This window comes from Oncorhynchus mykiss, chromosome 3, assembly GCF_013265735.2.
Source record: "Oncorhynchus mykiss isolate Arlee chromosome 3, USDA_OmykA_1.1, whole genome shotgun sequence".
NCBI classification, from domain to species: domain Eukaryota; kingdom Metazoa; phylum Chordata; class Actinopteri; order Salmoniformes; family Salmonidae; genus Oncorhynchus; species Oncorhynchus mykiss.
Genome location: NC_048567.1, coordinates 33,562,494 through 33,577,534, shown reverse-complemented (window position 1 = coordinate 33,577,534; position 15,041 = coordinate 33,562,494). Strand labels below are relative to the sequence as shown.

The 15,041-nt window shown below is 44.7% G+C and overlaps 1 protein-coding gene across 1 annotated transcript in view; it reads right to left on the bottom strand.

Annotated features, from left to right (window-relative positions):
* The window catches only part of me1 (malic enzyme 1, NADP(+)-dependent, cytosolic), a 120,182-nt gene that overhangs the window by 75,532 nt on the left and 29,609 nt on the right, over positions 1–15,041 (bottom strand). The window contains exons 2-3 of the mRNA XM_036973913.1: positions 7,874–8,007; positions 3,479–3,628 (exon numbers count right to left, since the gene is read on the bottom strand). Of these exons, the coding sequence (XP_036829808.1) occupies positions 3,479–3,628; positions 7,874–8,007 (284 nt within the window). The remainder of the gene's footprint in view (positions 1–3,478; positions 3,629–7,873; positions 8,008–15,041) is intronic.

Genomic DNA, 15,041 nt, shown 5'->3' with positions numbered 1-15,041 from the left:
TTGTCTTCTCTGGACAAGCTTTTTTCCGGATGCCCCAAACAATCGGAAAGGGGATTCATCAGAGAAAATCACTTTACCCTAGTCCTCAGCAGTCCAATCCCTGTACCTTTTGCAGAATATCAGTCTGTCCCTGATGTTTTTCCTGGAGAGAAGTGGCTTCTTTGCTGCCTTCTTGACACCAGGCCATCCTCCAAAAGTCTTCGCCTCACTGTGCATGCAGATGCACTCACACCTGCCTGCTGACATTCCTGAGCAAGCTCTGTGCTGGTGGTGCCCCGATCCCGCAGCTGAATCAACTTTAGGAGACAGTCCTGGCGCTTGCTGGACTTCCTTGGGCGCCCTGAAGCCTTCTTCACAACAATTGAACCGCTCTCCTTGAAGTTCTTGATGATCCGATAAATGGTTGATTTAGGTGCAATCTTACTGGCAGCAATATACTTGCCTGTAAAGACGTTTTCGTGCAAAGCAATGATGACGGCACGTGTTTCCTTGCAGGTGACCATGATTGACAGAGGAAGAACAATGATTCCAAGCACCACCCTCATTTTTAAGCTTCCAGTCTGTTATTCGAACTCAATCAGCATGACCGAGTGATCTCCAGCCTTGTCCTTGTCAACACTCACACCTGTGTTAACGAGAGAATCACTGACATGCAGTGGAAATTTTGGGGGGGGGGATTCAGTTCATTTGCATGGCAAATACGGACATTGCAATTAAGTATAAGCAAATTGCCATCATACCAACTGAGGCAGCAGACTGTGAAAATTCATATTTGTGTCATTCTCAAAACTTTTGGCCACGACTGCATGGTAGGTATCAATCATTTTGTATGATATGTTCAGATTTCCAATTCATATGATAGGTTACGATTTGCAATTTGTACAATATGTTACAAACAATTGTTGTGAAGAAGGCTTCAGGGCGCCCAAGGAAGTCCAGCAAGTATGATAAGTTACGAATTCCAATCTGTTGTGGCTAACGGTAGCTAGGTGGTTAATGTTAGCTAGACTAGGGGTTAGGGTTTAAGGTTAAAGGGTTAAGGTTAGGGTTGGGGGAAGGGTTAGCTAACATGCGAAGTAGTTGCAAAGTAGCTAAAAAGTAATAAGTACTTAACATTTGCTAATTAGCTAAAATGACCAACCACCCTACTTTTGTTAATGCCTTAAGTAACCTTCTGTCCTGTGTAACCATACCGGAAGTTGGGAATAGATTTTCAATCTACAGATTCTATGGCACATGGTTAATGAACTGATAAACAAAACGATGACGTATTCAAAACTTAGACGTTTTCAATTTGAATTATTATAAAGTATTCTTGCAACCAATAGAATGTTATATGTATGGAGGATGCAACCTTCCCAGCTCTGCAGATTTAGCTGTGAAGAGACAGAATCATTAGATCATTTGGTTTGGTACTGTCCATCTGTAGTTTGTTTTTCTTCGCAGATTCAGAAACTGCAGAATAGCTAAATTTACCTGGAGCTAACGCTGCAAATAGCACTGCTGGGTGATTTATGACTTGTTTCAGGAAACTAGGCCTATGTTGCGTGTCACTACTTCACAGGATTGAAGGATTCAAATTTGAATGGAAGCTTCTTTTTTTAATCAAAATGCTTTTTTTTTGTCAGAAATGCCTTCTCCACCCCCCTCCATGGGCTAGGTTTACATTTTTTTAGTTAACCAGGTAAGTTGACGGAGAACACATTCTCATTTACAGCAACGACCTCAGGAATAGTTACAGGGGAGAGGAGGGGGGATGAAATGAGCCAATTGTAAGCTGGGGATGATTAGGTGACCGTGATAGTACGAGGGCCAGGACACCAGGGTTAACACCCCTACTCTTACTCTTACACCCCTACTCTTACGATAAGTGTCATGGGATCTTTTGTGACCACAGAGAGTCAGAACACCCGTTTAACGTCCCATCCACAGGGCAATGTCAGCACCCTACACAGGGCAATGTCAGCACCCTACACCCTACACAGAGCAATGTCCCCAATCACTGCTCTGGGGTACACTTCCAGCAGCATCTGGTCTACTAGGACCAACCCTGCTTAGCTTCAGAAGCAAGCCAGCAGTGGGATTGAGGGGAGAGGCCTGGGTCTAGGACTGGCTGAGGACCAGGTTTGTCTGAGAGTCAGTGATAGTCCACTGGCCCTCTCCAGTGTGTCGAGTATACAGAGCCTGCTGCTAACTGACCCAATGTCACATGTCTACCAGTCCCAAGTTCCCCACCCCCGGGCTCTGGCAGCTCGCGTCTTGGCCCACTGCATTGTGGGTCTGCGGGGAGATATAAGATTACTCCTTCAGCCCAGTGTCAGAGGTAGGGGAGCTTGGAGCATAGAAGCATGCTAGACATATTTTCCACATACTTGCTAGTTCTGGGGAAATTGTGGAAAAGGGGGTTGTATAACTCCACGTGTGTGTGCTTAGGTTTCCGAACGCATTTTCAAATGTGCCCAAGGTAAGCATTTCAAATAAAACTGCTTTGGATTTAGCATTCGCTACTAATCAAAAGCATCCCTGGTTATGATCCGTTTATTTGGGGTTTTAGACTTGAGACCCACAAGGAAAAGTTCACTGAGGACGTGAGTGGGGTAGAGTGAGTGAGTGTGAGTCCATACAGTTTATATAGTCCATACAGGCCCTGGTTAAAAAATGTATTGTTATTTTAAAATAGTGCACTATATAGGGAATAGGGTTCCATTTGGAACGCACTGGGTGCGTCAGTGTGTGACTGACTGACGAGAGAGTGAGAGGAGAGTGAGAGGGTAAAGAGCGTTTCTAACTGAGCGGAACTAATCAAGCCAATAGAACGTCACCATCCTTCTTCCAACAGTGGTTGACTGCAGAACAATACTGGCAGTGGTCTTTCTTGGACCATGTTAGTTCTACTGTCTAAGACTCAAACCCAACACCTGACATCTTCACAACACAGCGCAGTGTAGATGTGTCGGAGCCAAACGTGATCAGCTCCTTGACGTTGTCTGAGCGCGTGCTATATTAGTTTGATCTCCAGTATGACTCTAACGAGGGAGTTCAGTGGTGACAGAGAGACGTGGACCTAATTGTTTGAGGAGAAACAGACACGGATAACTGAGCAGACCGAAGAGGCAAGTCCTGCTTTATGCAATGCCAAGTCCATTCAAGGTGAACTGTACACAGTAACTGCTTAAACTGGCCTGAGCTGCCCAAGGACTCGCAGAACCCAACTCGACACAGACCCGCCCCACCCTCTGATTTTGCTTGAGAGTTTGCTGCAATAGTCCAACATACACAGATGTTTGAAGATTCAAAAGGATTTATGTTTCATAAGAATGCATCTAAATTATTTGACAATTGATGGTCAAATCTTAAAACAATGTTTAGGCTGGCCACGAGCAGCAACTGTGTGTGTGTGTGTGTGACAGTATATTCAGGTCTATTCAGTGTGTGCATGCATGTGGTGTGTGTGTGTGTGTGTGTGTGTATCTCTCACCTGGGTCTCCTGAAGGCAAGGCCATACATCTGGCAGGCCAGGCCCACGGTGGGGGTGTAAACGATAGGCATGAACCTCTCTGTGTCGGACGTCAGCACACGGTAGAACAGCTTCTCATTCCTGTCCTGGAGCCCCATCAGAAACACATATCTGGGAATGGCAGAGGGGGAGGAGGGGGTGAGGAAAAAGGTGGCAATCTTTAACACTGATTCCTAAACTGTGCATGTAAAATGGGCTTCAGAGTGGCTTTATGAAATACAAAATCTCAGAGAGCGCGAAGGAGAGAGAGAAGAAGTGTGTGTGAAGAGGAGAGCGCGAGAGAGACGTCTGGGGTGACAAACAGATTGCACCGTGTGAGAGCAATACCTCACTCTGTCGGGCCCCACTTTCCCCTTTCCCTCTGGACTAAAAAGGCCCAATTGGAAAGAAATGGCCCATAGAAAGTGGGGGAGAGGGCAAGAGAGAGATAATGCCATGCTGACTCCCTCCTTGCCTTGATGAATACAAGCCCTGCTCACCATGCGATGATAGTGCCATGTAGTACAATAACTGCTGGATAAAGTTGCTGTTGCTTATGTTACAAACGCTTAGAAAAATACACAGCGCACAGAGACACCCATCAGATATCCTTCACAAGCTCCTTGTTAGGAGCAAACATCGACGGGGGGACTGAAGGTTTTACATATGACCCAAATTAACTGCTAGACCACGCCATGGGTTCTCCACTCATGATAAGAAAGCGTTCCACAAAAGCTGGAGTATAACGTCGCTCTTGTTGGGATGATAGGAAGTATGCATGGCCTTCTCCCACACGGTCATTGGATACAGGGTGTTAACAATCTCTTTTTAAAAAAGGTTGATGGTGTTCCAGCCGGGTAAAATCACTAGATTCAGACGCGGGATGAATTCCTATTGGGCGAATGGTCAGGGGGAACATAATTACTAATCATTTGTAGACTGCAAATTGACCGCAAGAAGCCCGAACAGATATAATGTTTGACTAAAACCGTAGTTTCTAACCTTGCTTAAATTTGCATACGATCACTTGCCTGCCTGTCTATTATACGTGGGAACACTGGGGAACAAAATTAAAATTCCTTGGAGCTGATTCCCTGGTGTTTTCACAGTATTTTATGTCCAACAAACAAACAAACAAATATATATATATATATATATATATATATTTATTTTTTTTGCTCAGCAAACTTGGGTGGCCAAATAAAACCACCCGCATGCCAAATTTGGGAATCCTGCCATACCAACACAATTCAGTCACAAACTAGGGACACAGAACGAGACCAACTTATTGGTGCCCAACGTTGTGTGATTGGTGATGTGACTTTGAGGCCACGTCAATGCACAGTGTCAAGCTAGGGTTGTACCACTCACATGACACTAGGAAACGGGGTGGCACAAAATGTATATTGTCAGTAAAATTGGGTATTTCAGTCTCGGTGGTCTAGACCCATACGATCATTTTGATTTCACTTATCTAGTTGTGGCAGGACAGCAGGTCTCAATAACCATGTTGAGTCTAGTTATCTTTTCCATGAGCGACTACAGCTTGAGCCTGTTGTGGCTCTCTCTCGGCCTGAAAGGATATCACAGTCACACACACACACACTTTTTTTTTTTCAGATAAAGTGTGTTAACAAGCGTGTGAAACTCTGCTTAAACTTGGCATGGGAAAATAAATTTTCCCTCTTCCAACCCCTTCTCTCTCCATCCAAATTCATGATTCTTTGCAGACACTCTTGCTGGATGGTTTTTATGATGTTCCTTTAAACTGCTAGATAGCGTATCACATGCATCATGTTAAAAATCACGCATTTTAAGAGTTGACCCCATATGACTTTTTAGTATTCGTGAGTCCTTCTCTTTATCTCTGCAACTGGGTCTTCGTGCAGAGAAGAGGATTTCTCCAATAAAGCCAGCCTGGGCCGCCATCTCTGTTGTTATAGACATGTTTGGGCTTCAAGCCAGTGATGTCCAGAGTCCAGCCTGCTTTATCAATGTCAGACACCAGAATGAAGCCCTGCTTTGGGGAGTAGTAAAAACAGTAAATAGCTTCTGCTTGGAATAGAATGGCATGTAATCGTTTAGTGAGAGTTTTGAGCAACGGTCATGCAAAAATACAAGTGACACGGTCGGGTCCAGCAAATACCACAGAAGGCTTGAGAAGAAAAGTAAGGCCCGGACTGCAATGGAAATACTATGGCCAGAGGCATGAGGACAGGCAGGGCGAATACCAGCTCTAATAAACTGGTCCGATGCCCTGAGTGGACTGGAAGGCAACGCCGGACTATGAGACAAATTGTTGATGACATTGAAAGGGCATGGGAAAAGGAATAAAAACACGGCTAATTGCTGTTTTGGAGGATTGGTGTGGTACAGTATAGCAACCGTGCCTCAGTCATCATACCACCACGCTGGAAAATCAAGTGGGCTAAAAGCTGTGGTGGAAAAAGTACCCAACTGTCATACTTGAGTAAAAGTGAAGATACCTTCATAGAACACGACTCAAGTGAAAGTGAATGTCACCCAGTAAAATACTACTTGAGTCTAAAAGTATTTGGTTTAAAATATACTTAAGTATCAAAAGTAAAATAATAGATTATTTCAAATTCCTTATATTAAGCAACCAGATGGCACCATTTTCTAGATTTTTTTAATTTATGGAAAGCCATGGGCATATACTCCAACATTCAGACATCATTTACAAACGAAGCATGTGTGTTTAGTGACTCTACCAGATCAGAGGCAGTAGGGATGACCAGGGATGTTCGGTTGATAAGTGCGGGAATTTGACTATTTTCCTGTCCTGCTAAGCATTCAAAATGTAATGAGTACTTTTGGGTGTCAAGGAAAATGCATGGAGTAAAAAGTGCAATATTTTCTTAAGGAACTTAGTAGTAGTAGTAGTAGTAGTAGTAGTAGTAGTATTTTAAAGTATTTAAAAATAACTACTATACACCGCTGGCTAAAAGGTCTTCCTGACCACAAATTGACCACAAATCCTGTCCCTCTCTGTCCCATTAACCAACCCAACCAGTCCTCACACTAACTACACATCCACAGGCCACAAATGAAGACTGCAGATACCATGGTTATTGAGACCTGCTGTCCTGCCACTATGGAAATGTATCCAACATTGGGATTACATTTACTTGAAGCCTTGTAGTGTCTGACAGAGAGATGTGCTGCTCGTCAGCAAACAAGTTTTCAAGATACACTACATGCTCAAAAGTATGTGGACACGCCTTCAAATTAGTGGACTAGGAGATTTCAGCCACCCCCGTTGCTGACAAGTGTATAAAATTGAACACACAACCATGCAATTGCCATAGACAAACATTGGCAGTAGAATGTCCCGTACTGAAGAGCTCAGTGACTTTCAACGTGGCACCATCATAGGATGCCACCTTTCCAACAAATCAGTTTGTCAAATTTCTGCCCTGCTAGAGCTGTCCCGGTCAACTGTAAGTGCTGTTATTGAAAAGTGGAAACGTCTAGCTTCACGCGTGAAGCGTCACGCTTCACCATCTGGCAGTCCGGCGGACGAATCTGCGTTTGGCGGATGCCAGGAGAACGCTACCTGCCTGAATACATAATGCCAATTGTAAAGTTTGGTAAAGGAGGAATAATGGTATGGGGATGTTTTTCATGGTTCGGCTAGGCCCCTTAGTACCAGTGAAGGGAAATCTTAACACTACAGCATTTAATGACAATTTAGATTATTCTGTGCTTCCAACTTTGTGGCAACAGTTTGATTTCTGTATTTTAAAAGTAACATATCTTGAAAACTTGATTGCTGACAAGTAAAACATTTTGGAACTATATCAACAATGGACTGATGTCCAAATACCAAAATATAGTTTTTTGGGTGAAATTTTCCTTTGAAACAGAGGGATCAACACAGAGAATATGGTACACCCGCCCCCATGATTTAAAACGTTAAATTCACTCTGCATGACTAACTTCAGGAATGTGGTATCTGTGACCGAACTGCCAATGATCAAAGAAATCAGCCTTGGACATAAGTAATGCAGCGTTACATAATACTAAACCTTTGTGACCCTAATCAGCTGCAGTAGGGACTGGAGATTAAATCTGCATTTATTTTATGTCTTAAAGAAGATTGTAAAATGCTGTGAAGAAGGAGAGGAGAACAAGGATGAATGAAGCCATAGAAATTGAGAAAAAAATGTAGAAAAAAGTAGTAGTGGTTTGTTCAGTAACCAGTAGGGTGCTAGGGTGGATTGAATAAAGAGCTCAGAGGACGTAATCCTTCCCTTAAATCTCAGTCTCTTTGAAGGCTTCCAGGTGTGTGATCTTTCTCTCTCGCTCTCTCTGCAGCTGGGCTCTCCCAGCACACACACAGGATCTCAGTCTCACCTGTCCAGGTCGTCCCTCTTCATCTCGTAGTTCTTGAGGACCCGGAGGAGCTGCACGTCCTGGCTGAGGAAGCAGGGAGGCAGCAGGCCGTGGATCCCCAGCTGGAGTCGTTCCTCCAGGGAGAAGGCCATGCCCTAAAACACACAGAACCATAGGAGGGACATCTGTTAGACCACCACCATAACACCAGAGCACAGTAGAGACATCTGTTAGACCATTAAACCACTAGAACACCACAGATCACTGTTTAAGGCCACCGTGGGCTAGCTTCCGTAGGACTACTGGATGAGAAAGACTGAGTCTGACCTTAATGTATACGATAAGCCCTCTGGTCCCAACTACTCAACATTATCGTGCGGCTGTATGTCTTGACTACAAACTGTGTACTTAAGTGTATGTACTTTGTCTTTGATTGTACTTTAATTGATAAACTTCACATTGCAAATTAACTTTGTGTAAAAAAGATAGTTATTCTAAGTGTTACAAGTCTGGGGTCTGTGGAATGATATGTACATAGGCCTACATTCTAAACAGTTCAAAGTCCAGTTCAAGTCCAAAGACAGCAGTAACTGGAGGACGAATGGTTTAAACCACAGATCAGATCTCATTACCTACTTAAAATGTCTCTTCTACAACCCTGCTATCCTCTTTCCATTCAACATGACTGGCTGAGACTGCCCGAGTAAAACTTCCTTTGTACTTTTAGCCAAAGTTTGTATAAGCAGGGACATTTCCATTCATCCCTCTACAGAATCCCTGGAGTGATGATACTCGGGCTACTGCATCATCGGCCCTATCCCAGTGTTTGCTCTTGATGGGGGGTGGGGGTGGGGGGGGGGGGGTGGGGGGGGTCCCCTCAAGTTTTACCCCTATTGGCTGATCTGATGTTCTGATGGGGCAACCGTCTGCTCACATTCTGCTGTGATGTCCGTCCCCGCGAAGATACACACTGCAGTCATGAGACCAGTCTCCGTCAGACAACCACAGCCTTTGACCTTTACCACAACCCTGACCTCCTGACGGGCATATCGATAAACACACACGTTTAGCTTCTGGGTCGTGACCTTGAACACTACTGGATCTGTGAATCGGCTGTTGCCACCGTTGCCCCTCCTCTCTCACGGAGTCTGGTGGAGGGAGAAATAAGAGGGTAAGCTCATTGTTATGACTGAAATAGAATAAATGGAAAAGGTATCAGATCAACAACGAGGTTTCCAATCAATTCCATTCCAGTCATTACAATGAGCCCAACCTCTGATTAAAGTGACACCAGTCTCCACTAGTCCATAGAGGTGCTGCCACCGCCCCATAGAGGGATCAGAGTGTGTGTAGCTGTGAGAGACAGTGTGTTGAAGACTCTCTGGCTGTATTTTTACATCTATGTCGCTGCTGGGATGGAATTGAAGTTGTGGTGCAACTTCTGTGTTTTGGAACGCACACCACGCGGGCTTGGCTGAAATGTACAGCTTTTTTAAGGAATTGGCACTTTTAAATCTGGTTGAGGGGTTTGATTACATGGACGCAGAGCAAGAGTGAAGTAGAAAAGCATACAGTGCAATAAAATGTAGTGTTCTTGACGTCGTACTAACCATCAGAACTGACCACAGGCACATTTTCAAACCTTGGCAGATTTTCTTTAAAAAGAATATATAACATTATTGGGTTCGGTCTCAACTGAACTTGGGACTAATGACTCTGGGACACACACACAGGTTACAGCGCATTCGTACGCAGTGCACAACATCAGACAGGAACACACACACCTCTTGGCAGAACACCTGAGGAACAGGCTAAGTATTTGCCTGATCACTTCACTTCGCATATTAGCAATGTTTTGTTTGTCAAATTCATATCGACGAGCCTTCACACAGATTCTATTATAAATACCGGGGGACGTTGGGGCTGAGAGGTTGACAGCTTGGATGTCATCTATTGTACCTGTGACTTTCAGTGGACCCATGGTCTGATGTCAATGTCAGTGCACTCCATTTCTGTCAGCAGGCCAACAGCGTGTCTATTCACAGCCCAAAGCCTACACTAGTCATGGACTTGTGGTTTTCGATACTGCCACATAACAGTACATTATAGTACATCAATCACTTCTGGTCAGACGTAACCAGTGTAGTCGTTCCTATACAGCAATGACACTCGTCCCTTGTTGTTAGAGCTAAAACACACCACCCTGAATGCGATTTCAATGATGATTAGGTGCAATTATCTTTTGTTCTGATGTTTAAGAACATTGTTTTTTATTTCAATAAAGTTCTGTTCCCTCTTTGTGCCTGTCCTTTCTCCAGGCTTGACTGAGTATGTACTTCGATGGCCTGAGGAGCAGACACTCAATACTGCCAGCTCGGGAATTGCTACCTTCCCCATAATCAAAAGATACATTCTATTTTGCGAAGAGCCAGTGGTTGACATCATAAAGGGTGTCTCAGAGGCTTTGGACTGTACTGGGCCATTATACAGCTCTGTTTAGCTGACTCATACAACTGACCATGAGACATATTGGAGACTAGAAGCTCTGGAAACGAAGCAAGGTTGTTTTTTTTTTTAAATACATGAATGGATCTACATATAATGTGGTGACATTATTATATGAGATCAAGCCTCAGATGTGCGAGTGCATACGCCACATGTGTCAAACCAGAGAGGGAGAGAGGCGAAGCGAGAGGGATAACTGGGCCCAAAATCTGTCTTCTCCAGCAGGTGGCATTTGTTTTGTATTTTTATATGGAGGTCAATGAGTGGAATTTGATTAACAAAAATGTAATGGCTTGTTTGCTACGTGTGGCTTATTCGATCAAATAGACGTTTCCTAATGCTTAGGTTGTTACGAGTGTAATGATATAAGTAGGACACGTTACCTCCCGGAAACTTTGAGGGAAAAATACACTTTATATCGGAGTTGGGCCTGTTGTTCACGCGCATATCTGCCCTCTCATTAGCTAGAATGCGCTCACCTGATCTTGCCTCCTCCCGACTGCACTTTCATTTTTGAAGACATTTCGTTTCATTGTTATATCACTAATTAGTAAAGAACTCCCCTCACCTGGTTGTCTAGGTCTGAATTGACAGGAAAAAACAAACACCAGCTGACACTAGGCCCTCCATGGCATTAGAACGCAAGCTCACGCAAACAGCCACACACGCCCAAACGCACAGACTTGTTCTCTGGAATAATTGTGTGAATTTGGACAAGCATTAAAACAAAACAGTGGCCCACACAGTAGAAGCTCTGACACAGTTAGGGGGCTTGTCTGTGTCAGAGCTAAATGTCAGGGCATGACTGAGAGAGTCAGATGACCCACGGACTCAGTCTCATTAAGAATAATTACTCGACACAGCTCTGTGGTTGCTCAAAGGTTCTCAGTGGCATACGTGAAATGGAGACCCTCCGTGGAACCTAGCCCAAATGAGCAATTCATGGATCAGGGAGCCTGGGCCGACAGGGCGAGCCACTGGGTATGGAACTATGGAACCACCATAGGGGACATGGATTGACATGGATTGGGGACATGGATGGCTGGGTTAGTGACGTGGGAGGGGGAGGAGAGAAGGAGCAGGAGGAGAGGGTAGGGATAAGATGCTGCTTTCCTGCTTTTCCACTGTATGCTTGGATGGCAAGAAATATTAGATCGACATGGTCTGCAGCTCCTGGCAGGTTCACTGTGGGAACCGGCAAGTGGATTTGGCGTGTGACTGACTAGCTATGTATCGGCCTGCGTCAACCGTGAACTTAGCCCGTAAATAGAACTGGCTATCCTCTCAATCAACCACCACAGACCCTCAGTCAGTCACTACAGCCTAGTGAGGCCCTCAGATAGCTACTGACGAAAGCCATTCTCCAAAATAAACCAGATAACAGCTGGAGAGTGATGAGATAAGATGGCGTGATGGGAAGAGGTGGTGAAGGAGGATTGTGTTCCTAATATGGGTGCCATATTTTAAACTGTTCAACTCACACAAACATTTCCACTTGTTGATGAGGAGGTGGAGCAGGTAATAGTTTGTTGAGAAACAATGGCACAATGTGTTGTCAAACACTTTTTGCTGTTTCAGTCAGTCAGCGACTGGGGTTGAGTTCTGGTAAGGCCAGGCTCCTGAAAGTTAAATATACAATTGGAACATTGTGAGAGAAAATAGAAAATGGATTAATAATAATAATAATAATAATAATAATAATAATAATGTTTTCACTTTCCATTAATCATCAATGGAATAGATTCCTCCGTTCATCGTTGTTGAATGTTTGCACTCACTCAAACACGAGCAAAGAAGCATTCTTGAACAAACAGACACACGTACACTACATGAAAGTATGTGGACACCTGCTCGTCGAACATCTCATTCCAAAATCATGGGAATTAATATGGAGTTGGTCCCCCTTTACTGCTATAACAGCCTCCACTCTTCTGGAAAGGCTTTCCACTAGATGTTGGAACATTGCTGCGAGGACTTGCTTCCATTCAGCCACAAGTGCATTAGTGAGGTCGGGCACTGTTGTTGGGCTACTAGGCCTGGTTCGCAGTAGGCGTTCCAATTCATCTCAAAGGTGTTCAAAGGGGTTGAGGTCAGTGCAGGCCAGTCAAGTTCTTCCACACCGATCTCAACAAACCATTTCTGTATGGACCTCGCTTTGTGCACGGGGGCATTGTCACTCTGAAACAGGAAAGGGCTTTCCCCAAACTGTTGCCACAAAGTTGGAAGCACAGAATTGTTTAGAATGTCATTGTCTGCTGTTGCTTTAAGATTTCCTTTCACTGGAACTAAGGGGCCTAGACCGAACCATGAAAAACAGCCCCAGACCATTGTTACTCATCCACCAAACTTTACAATGGGCACTATGCATTCGGGCAGGTAGAATTCTCCTGGCTTCCACAAAACCCAGATTCCTCTGTTGGACTGCCAGATGGTGAAGCGCGATTCCTCACTCCAGTCCAATGGTGGCGAGCTTTACACCACTCCAACCAACACTTGGCATTGCGCAAGGTGATCTTAGGTTTGTGTGCGGCTGCTCAGCCATTGAAACCCATTTCATGAAGCTCGTGACGAATAGTTATTGTACTGACGTTGCTTCCAGAGGCAGTTTGGAAGTCAGTGGTGAATGTTGCCACCCGAGGACAGACGATTTTTATGCGCTACGTTCTTCAGCACTCGGAGCTCAGGTTCTGTGGGCTTGTGTGGCCTAACACTTTGTGGCTGAGCCGTTTTTGCTCCTAGATGTTTCCACTTCACAATAACAAGCACTTACAGTTAACCGGGGTAGTACTAACAGGGCAGAAATTTGACAAACTGACTTGGAAAGGTGGCATCCTATGATGGTGCCACGTTGAAAGTCACTGAGCTCTTCAGTAAAGCCATTCTACTGCCAATGTTTGTCTATGGAGATTGCATGGCTGTGTGCTTGAATTTAAACACCAGTCAACAACGGGTGTGGCTGAAATAGCCAAATCCACTAATTTGAAGAAGGGTCCACATACTTTTGTATATATAGTTTACACACTCAAGTGGACACGCGTACACGCAGCTTTTGTCTTTTTGTTTGCTTGCCCTATAGTTTCAAAGTTTGATTGTTGCAAAGCTTTTCTCTTTCGCTTAGGGAGTCGAGGGCTGGGCAGGGTTGGGCTGGGTGGACTAGAACGCTTCCACATGTGCCGTACCACATCTAAAGTGCCCGCGCACTGTGCCAACACATGTCGCCAGCAGATCCATGTTCCAGGAGCTAGTGGTAACCAAGCAGACCTGTAATCTGCCCATGGGGCAACGCCACCCTCCAGCTCAGGCCACACTGCCACGGCAAAGCCTACCCCAAGAACACACAGTCCACAAGGAAACGGGTAATTAGTAGACCAGATGGTGAAAGCATGGAAGATAAAAGTATGTTCTTTTCAAACTGATAAAAATCCTTCCGTCTGTTCCAGAAAGTTCAAAGGCAGAGTTGTTTAGGATATTCATTCTGGAGGGAGCGTTTCAGAAGTTTGACTGGCCCTTCTCATGCTCCAACCATGTAATCTCACATCTCCCACAAACCCAAATACAGTGAGAGGTTCTGGGGCCTGCCTATTTAAACCTCAAATACACTAAACATTTAAAATGTTCAGCACTGCAGGAAATGTCTCCTTTAACAGGGTGATCAAATTAAGATCCTACATCTGTAACACTGCTCATAATTAGTATTTTCCACTCCTTTCTTTCTTTTCTTACAGTATTGCTGAAATAAGCTACAAAACTTAAAAAAGCACGAACTGAACCTGATGTACAATTTGCCCTCCCGCTGTTGACATTTCCTGAATTCCCCCCCCCCCCCCCCCCCCCCCCCCCTTTCCTGTGTGTCCCCTGAGCATTCTGTTTCGGTGGACGTGAAGCCCCCTCTTGGACGCAAAGACCCCCATTGAGCGAGTCCTGGGCCAGACACCCCACTCACCCCAGTCTGAGATTAGATACAGAAACAAAAGCCCTTCATGGAAGACAGATGGATAATGTTTGGCAGAAAATAGACTCACTGGCACAAACATGTGATCAGAGAGGTTTGGACTCTGCTGCTCCTCCTAGCGCTATGGAAGGGGGACTGGAGGGCTCTCTTTACATCCCAGAGAGACAGAGAGCGCTGAGCTGAGCTGACCCCCTGCACCTCCACTGATGCTTCTTCTGGGTCTGAAGTAGGCTAAGTCCCAGGGGGGTACTCACTCTAGAACCCTCCAGCTGACCAAACAGGGAACGAAAGCTATTACCGTAAACCCTGGCCAACCATCAGCTAAACCACACTGTTACTAGCACGTGTTCTTCGGACCACACTCAGAACCATGCAACACCTTAACCCAGATTATGTATGTCATTGGGGTCTTCATTGGTGGACAGTGAGAGAAGGGATGGGTTTGCTTTTCTACTGCAATGACAAGGCGTTTCATGTGTGGAAACCTGCCCATATGGACACCATTATACTGTACTAGAATAAATATGTTGAAGAAATGCAAAGTAAGATCGTTTGGAAGAGCGGAGACGATTCCATAAACGGCTGAAATTGTATAGTCAGCAAATTGTAAGTTAAAGCATGCTATCCGAGGAAGTATGAGTAGTTTGGTTGTCTGTGACCTGACTGGGTTTACCACAACCGAACAGCTTGGGGAGAGTCTGACTCACATGTTTAAATCACAATATGTTTAAA